The sequence below is a fragment of the Etheostoma spectabile genome, chromosome 8 (assembly GCF_008692095.1).
Source record: "Etheostoma spectabile isolate EspeVRDwgs_2016 chromosome 8, UIUC_Espe_1.0, whole genome shotgun sequence".
NCBI classification, from domain to species: domain Eukaryota; kingdom Metazoa; phylum Chordata; class Actinopteri; order Perciformes; family Percidae; genus Etheostoma; species Etheostoma spectabile.
This window is the reverse complement of record NC_045740.1, coordinates 3,367,223-3,375,661: the sequence shown is the minus strand read 5'-3', so window position 1 is coordinate 3,375,661 and position 8,439 is coordinate 3,367,223. Positions and strand designations below refer to the sequence as shown.

Sequence of the window (8,439 nt, the reverse complement as noted above, 5' to 3'; positions counted from 1 at the left end):
TATATATATATATATATATATATATATATATATATATATATATATATATAGTAGGTAGAAAATACATGTTTGGATTATTTTGTAATTTGGGTGAATCAACCATTTCAAAAGATGAACTGTATGCACATCCATATGTGTAACACTGACATAGTAGTGTGCATGTATACAAATGTATACATATATTCACGAAGAATGATAACATATCCCCAAACTCAAACCAAATCATCTGATAATACTGAACAAAATAAATTCAAAAAATAATATGTTTTAGAAACATTGTTTTACTTACTACTGACATGATTGTTAGGATGTAGTGCTCTAGGTTGCGTCCATGGTGACGCACCATTTTGGCATCCGCTGTCACCATCAGCTCAACGTAGCGAGGGTAGGAGAGGAAGCGTTTGCGTCTGTGTGAGGATGTGTGGTGCGTGCTGGTGGAGTTGTTGTCATAAATGTGTTGATCATCTATGGTGGCTCTGAGAGAGTCCAGCTCCTCTCCCATACCCCCAGTGCTCTTAAAAGCAACTGGCCTCTTGGAATTCTCTGTTTTAAGAAAGACAAATGATGATGAGTGATGATGTAGAGAGGAAAAGCTGTAAGGAACATATTCATTAGATTTAAAATCTTGATAATATATGAGAATTGAACTATCAAATACTGAAATCCTTCCACACTGGACAACCACTGCTTTATGTTATAAAAGAATTTAATGAGAGAGCATGGTACATATACAGTTTAGAGCCAAAGGTTTTAGCTTAGCTGAATTCCAATGACATAACCGAAGCATGCTGGACTTGGCAAAAACCCGCCATATATTATTGTGTCATTCCAGTGCTCAGGAAAAGTTGTACCACATGGTCAGTTGTGGGCTTTGAGAATAAAAGTTTTCAGGTCAGGCAATGTGCTCCCCCTCTGTTTGAGCGTAGGCCATACAAAATAAAAACAATCACGACAATGTCGACATTTTTCCAATTTAAAAGGACTGGCCTCAGTATGCAATCTGCAAGGGGATATAGAAATCCTCAAATTATCCCATCTCGCTCAACCTGGCCAGTTTATAATCTGAAACAAATAACATCAAATATATATGCCAGATTGAAACAGATTCATTTATAAACTTGCAATGAACACTTTCAACACCAGCCTCATATGAGAAAAAAAAAGAACCAGGATCTCCGCCATTATACTGTGCCTACTCAAGTGGCATTTTCTCAACTGAACTGCACGTGTTGAGCTGGTCATAAGCAATAGATTCCATCACTCTGTCAAAAAAAGAGGGAGACACAGATTAGGAAAGTGTAAAGAGCTTGTTTCACGGGAGGAAAGAAATAGACAAATCTGCAAAGGTTACAGTTGAAGCATTTAATTACACATATACAGATGACTGTCCATGTCCACAGGGGTGTTTCCTAAGATTGTAGCCTTTTGAAAGAGTTTGGACGAGGCACAGGTAGGGCATGGGAAAAAAGGGGGCCGCCTTTCTAGACTCCACACAGGCAAGCTCCAAATTGTTAAAAAAAAAGTGCAATTTACTTTGGGACACACAGCTGCAGCATATTCCTGTAATGATCAGCACATTACCCCATACTAAAAGCTAACTGAAGGATCTTTCTCAAGATAACTCTCTTCAACATCATCAATCAAGTTAATGAACACATCCAAAATCATCTTTATATTATGAACATCAAAATGTTTCGACCGCATCCATAATAATTTATTAGCACTAAATGTATTTCAATAGCCATTTTGTGTTGTAATAGGCCATCTGAGGACAACGTAATTGAAAACAGGCTATTGTGCTGTCCAGATTTGCAGTGATGCATTGCCACATATGATATGGTATAAGAAAGACTGCTTGCAGTTGTTATTACCATCTCTCAGCAAGCGGAAGATTTAAGATTTAGAAGCTACTTGATATAATGATAGATAAATGTAGCAGGAGCTAATAGTAAATCGTGCAACGCACAGACATGGCAGCTGCAAAGCGCCCAAGCTAGGGCTGCACAATTAATCAAATTTTAATCAAAATTTTGGCTTCCCACGATCAAATTTGCGTGATTGAGTAACATTTTAAATGCGTTATTCTGTTCATAGAACGCTCTGAGTTTTTTTGCAAAGCCAATCTACTGCTCCCTAAACCACTGTCTGATCATGTGCCAGTCAGAGTTGTTCCCAGCTTAGTTTCTAGATGTAGACAGTCACAGAGGACAGAGTAACGTGAGGAAAATTCCACAACAGATTGCAGTTGGTTATACGTCGGTCTCAAGGTTCACCTGTTTACCAGTAAACGCAACTTTTTGTCCCTTTTGTGTTGTTTTTCAGACAACAGCAGTGACCAGTGCAAGTTAGTGTCTGTTAGCTTACAGGGCTCTAGGGTGCGACTAACATTTTTCCTAGGTTGCACCGGTGCACCTAATGTCCTCGCATCTGCTGCCTCTCCACAAACGAAGCAATGTTGTTTGTATCGATATGGTTTAATCCTGCTTTACATGACCCATTTCTTCTGTAAGGCCGTGCCTGTGTTTGGATCTCTCCTCTTACTCTCCGTGCAGCCCCGCCCCCATTCACTCACATACGTCTCCCAGCAACATGGAGAGACACAGCGGCAACAGCGCCGGTCCACACTTCTGACATTAGTCCGCAGTTTTAATTGTTATTAACACAGCTGTATATTGTTAAGCGCGATAGGCAAACCTGTGTTTGTACCAGTGTTTCTGCTGGTAACTCTGCTATTGCGGCCGCCACAGCAAAAAACACAGAAGAAGTTAATGAATGCAACTAACTTCAGTTCATTGAATAATAGCGTGTGAGATGGAGCCTGCTGGTCCCATTCAATCACTCTGTGAGTAGCAAACCTCCATCGCACTCCCCCTCTCTCCCTAGCTCTTTTAATCAGTTACTGTTGAAAACAAGTGAAGGAGCTTTCTCAGAGATACATTTAAAAAAATATATATTAATATTTATATCAGATAATATTTATTTAAAAGTATTGCAGCTGTTTGTATGTACAACATACAACTTCAACATAGGAAGAATGTAGCACAATATGGATGTGAAAGCAGTTATAAATAGCCTATGTGACTATATAATTTGTTTTGGTTAAAATCAACAAATAATTGTGATATTTAATCGTGATCTCAATATTGATCAAAATAATCATGATTATCATTTTGGCCATAATCATGCAGCCCTAGCCCAAGCTGAGAATTCTTTGACAAGTTCCCTTTTTCCAATTTTTTTTCAAATAAGGGCAACATTTTTGACATCCACAATTCATATTACCACTTATATTGATGTGCACTTATACTTTTATGTCGACAGTCAAATCCTTCTGCAGTGTTTTGTGATGCCTTTAAGAAAACATGCATACTTGTGGGAAAATGAACAATTTTGAGAAATAAATTAAACATAAAACGACATTCAGCAAATAAATGACTTTCAATAGTTTTGTAAATGTCAGTGTTTACGAGCCAAGCATAGTTTGGAGTCCGTCATCCTAAACAACCTCCTCAACTTTAGATAACCCGATTATAGTGAAGAGTTCCATTGTCTCCTGAAAACTCAATCTTTCCAGACCGTCACAAACAGAGAGAGATTGTGCGAAACTTATGTCAGAGAAAAGCAACAACGATAAAAAAAGAAGATTCTGAGCATTCCGAGATCATTCAAGTGATGCCCCCAGCGGGCACACGAGGCAGAGCGTGACTCCCTGGCACAAAGGCATACAGCTCTTGCTGCCGTGAGACCCAGCCCAATGCCAGTGCCAGCATCCAAGTCAGAGCCAAGCCTGTCTGTGCACACAGCCCGGGCAGCTGGGCCAGAACAGAGCTTTGTATTTTCCAGGAAAAATCTCTCCAAGGCCAAACCCACAACACTAAACCCCTTAAACAGACTCATCACTGCAGACAGCCTTACATCAAAGGGATTATAAAAGAGAAGAGAGGAATATCTACATCTACAGAAATTGGAGTTGAGTCTCAGAGCAAGTGAGTGTGAGATGAAGAAAAAGAGGAGGAGGAGAAAATATATGGTCCCTGTTATAATAGCCTTTGAATCAGTGCAGATTAGCCACACACAACCTTTCTCAAATCGCCTTAGTTTGAAATCCCCCTCTCACTAGGTAGTGAGCTGCTACTTACACCATTAGAAGACAGGGGTGACTGCCCTGACACACCGGACATACAGAGATGTGACATCTCCATATCAGCATCACCTAAACATCTACATCTCTGTATTTTTCATGTTGAAATTGATTACCAAACATCAAAATATCTTACGTTCAATTTGTTTTTACACAGGCCAAACTGTCACGGCCTCGAGTTTGTAAAAATCGAGCTCCGGCAGTTCTTCATAACAGAGAACAATAAAAGGAGCCCCCCGCACGGCAAGTGTGTTAGCATTTATAAATGTTGTAATTTGGTGGGCTCCAGTACTTAGCTGAAATAGACCTACACCACACTCACTTTTCTGCTCTAAAGCCTGCTTGACTTGTTAATAAAAAAAAGTATCACTGTGCCAAAAGATAATCAATGAATATTATGAAACAATGTTTTTCTATTCACTCAATAACATTTGTAATTGCACGCCAAGTACTAACAGATTCATACACGTTTAAATATTCCTGTTGGGTTTGAATGCGTGAATATGTTTACACTTATTTACATTCACTCATTAACAAGTATAGAAGCATGTTGAGGCTTGTATATACACTTTCTGTTTGAGCCCATTCATGTACATACAGCCTTTTCTGAGGGATCTCATTGAGATTTCAATCTAGATCAAAGAGTTGCTCTTTGACTCTCCTTCAGCTCGCTGTCAAAAGTATCAATGCCAACAGCCCGACAATAGGGAACACACATTTCATTGTTGAACTAATTAACATTCTTTTACAATGGCCCGCTGAGAGTTAAAGTGCGCTTTTCCCCGGGTGCCAATTAAACAGACAGTATACCTTACATTAAGTATAGGCACTGCCTTGGTTCTATACGAGGTCAGACACTGGTTACTGACAGTACACCTCAAGAGGGGAAAAAAATGTTGAAACTCCTGCAGACAGAGGCACAATTAAGTGCAATTCTGTGGCTAGACAGAGAGGAGCAAAGGCAGCTAATTGTTGCTGCTGAAAAAATGCTTTTAAAAGTGAAGTAGCATGGCTTTTGACCTCATTGGAAGAGCTTTTTACACTAACAGCACTCTCAGGGTTCAGTTGTTATTTTCAGTTCAGAGACATGCTAAAGACAACATGGTGGTCAGCTGAAGACTGTGTTTGCAGAAGCAGACCTCATTTGAGGAGAGAAAACACTACTTATGGATAGGACGCCTAATGATGGGCAATGGTTTGGACTGTTTTCTTTTGCCAGGCTCATACTAAGAATTTACTGATGAGATTGAAAGAAAGTCATCATAACATACTGTAGATTACATGATTGATAAATGACTGAGAGACCATCCTCCTCAATGTTTAATAATATATATTTTTTTTTTTAATTGAGTCTGCATTATTCACACAATGCCATGGCATCAAACAGGATGAGAGAGATCCTTTGTTGAAGGAGGTAACTAAGGCATTGCGTTACACTTCATATGAGTACTTGACTGCCAACGTCATTTTTGACTATTTAAAAAAAAAACATTTCTAGTCTTTACTTATTGTACAAGGAACCCACTTTGAGAAAGGAGGTTATGGTTCTCTGTGTAAAGTTCAGGTGAGAGGCCTTTAAATAAACCATCACAAAAACAGTTAAAATAACATCTGACTTTGGTGTGTAACGAGAGCACAAAGAGGGGCACTTAAATGATAATTCCAGTTTATTACAACTTGGATCTTATTTGTTTAGTTTTTGCCATCATCCCTGTCGGTAATAATGACATTGTACTCACAGCATTACGGAGTCACACAAATTGACTTTCTAGTAGCAATGTCATCATGCTACCAGATCTCAGAAATGATCAAATGATGGACAAAAATACAAAAATAAGACCCCAGCTGACATCAGTAAACCAGAATATGACAAACTTACGAAAGCTTGTGAATATAGTTTGTAAACAAAGAAAAGAGAAAAACAATTATGACTATAGTTCAATACATACAACTGTAGAGGTTGATAGTTGAGAGTAATGCTCCTCCAACACAGTCAGTGTGGATAATGTCCTTGCATCTCCCATATTTTCACACATCCCAAAAACCTATTAAAGCAAGCACCCTGAAACAAATAGTTCTGCCTGGACAAACACAAAGCAGGTCTACAGTTCTGAGTGATTTTTGGCCTTTCAGATGATGAACAGCAAGAGCCGTAGGCAATGACACTGATGTTTCACTGGTGAGCTCTCAGCACTGCCTCTCCCATGTCCATCTCAGTGAGAAACTGTCGCTCACCTGTCACCCCCTCTCACCTCTGACTGTCGCCAGTGCCAGCATGCAGTCAGTCACTGTCACTCAAGTTGCTCGAACCATTCCAATCAGTCCCCATCTGTTAAGAATGCCCAGACAGTAGACAGTGGCAGAAAATAGCCCCAGATGGAATCTGTCACGGGAACTCCCGAAACAACACAACACATTGGGTTCAATAGGGCTGAGGCCTCCGGACAGGCAGACACATGGCAGCTATTAAAGTTATAGACTGTCTGTAGTTGCCCAGCCCTGTTCTACCCCAACCAGAGTATCTGTTAGCTTAAAATCGATGCCAATGACTGCTGCTTGCATTATCTATCATGCAGTGTTACATATATATATACAGTATATATATATATATATGTATGTATGTATAAGCAAAAACTACAATCCGAAAGAGATTTATTGCCAGTTAAGTAGCACTTCCTAGGAATTTGTCATGGTTGAAGGTGCACTGCATTAATACAAACAATAAAATAAAATAAACAAACAATAAATACAGAAACAAATAACACATACATACAACTATGTAGAATTAATTGAGTTAGTGCAGAATGCACAAAAATGTAAAGGGATGTGCAACAGTTTAAGGTATCCGGCAGTCCTCAACTTTTTTTCCGGTGTGATAAAGTCAACTGGGAAAAACGCAGAATGGACCCAATAAACAGCTGTCCACAGAGTAAGTGATTACTGGAAACATGATGCATGGTTTTTTTACGGGATAGCTCGACCCATATTAGACCTGTACTCACACAGAGTTGCTGCGCAAAATCTCGGCACAATGTAGCAGTGCTTCCACCCAATATAGTCCCAAATCAATATCTGCCTAGGAAATTGTCTATTCTTAATCTGCATTGCTATTTGTACTCGTTGTGAATACGCAGGCCACAAGAAGTAATTAAGTTGTTGTTTTTTTTTTTTGTTGGCTCACTTTTACTCACAACATGTTAACCAGCAGCATCGGATTCCATTCACTACGCTAAGCTAACTAGCGGCGGCGCTGCCGGTGTTGCACCGGACCAAAACAATGCATGCACTGAGACAAAAAATGCGTTGGCCCACCTATCTACAGCTAGTAGAGAGCGTGATGAGCCCTATTTCGACAAACGTGGCGTGTTCCTTTAAGGTTAGGGCTGCACGATATGAGGAAACTATCTATTTGCGATTATTTTGACTAATATTGCGATTGCAATGGGATTCACAATATTGGATCGTTTTTGTATCATGATTCTCATTTTCATTTTTAAATTATAAACATTGAAAGAAATTAAAATGATTAAAGCATGAGTTTAGCAACAATGTGTTCCAAAAAAAAAATGTCGGTAGTCTGTAGGATATGATTTGTAGACCGGGATGTCTCTGCAGCACCACAATTTTTAAATCAGAATGGTTTGACACACATTTTACCATTAACAAATATTGCGCCACCCTGCGATTTGGATATTGCACTCATCCATATTGTGATACAATTGCAATTAATTGTGGAGCCCTAATTAAGGTTCAATGCCAGTTTCAATTTCAATTTCAATGTCTGTAATCATGGCTCAGACTACTAAGCAGAGGTGGGTAGAGAAGCCAAAAATTGTACTCAAGTAAAAGTACTGTTACTTCAGAATAATATGACTCAAGTAAAAGTAAGTAGTCATCCAAATAATTACTTGAGTAAGAGTAAAAAAGTGCTGATGAAAAAACTACTCAAGTAGTGAGTAACTGTTGAGTAACGTTGATATTTTCGTAACACAAGCATCAATCAGACCGACAAAAATACAAAAAATCATATTTAGGCAATTATAGCTCATCCAATCAATAAATAAATTAAAATTGTAGTTATAATTACAAAATAGCTTACTTGAGAGACTTGTCACATTAAATTTGGATGGAAACAGCATGTGCAAAACATACTGTAAGTAATCTAAAAGACAAAGATCCACCTCTCCACAGCAAAAACCGAAACTACCGCTACGTTTCCTCAGGTTAGATGTTGAGTTGTTGAACGCTCACATGTCCATTTGGTCGACACAGAAGACGCCGCATGATGTAGCTGCTGT

The 8,439-nt window shown here is 38.9% G+C and overlaps 1 protein-coding gene across 1 annotated transcript in view; it reads right to left on the bottom strand.

Moving 5' to 3' along the window:
* The window catches only part of LOC116694092 (A disintegrin and metalloproteinase with thrombospondin motifs 20), an 89,001-nt gene that overhangs the window by 70,742 nt on the left and 9,820 nt on the right, over positions 1-8,439 (bottom strand). The window contains exon 4 of the mRNA XM_032523564.1: positions 290-543. Within this exon, the coding sequence (XP_032379455.1) occupies positions 290-543 (254 nt within the window). The remainder of the gene's footprint in view (positions 1-289; positions 544-8,439) is intronic.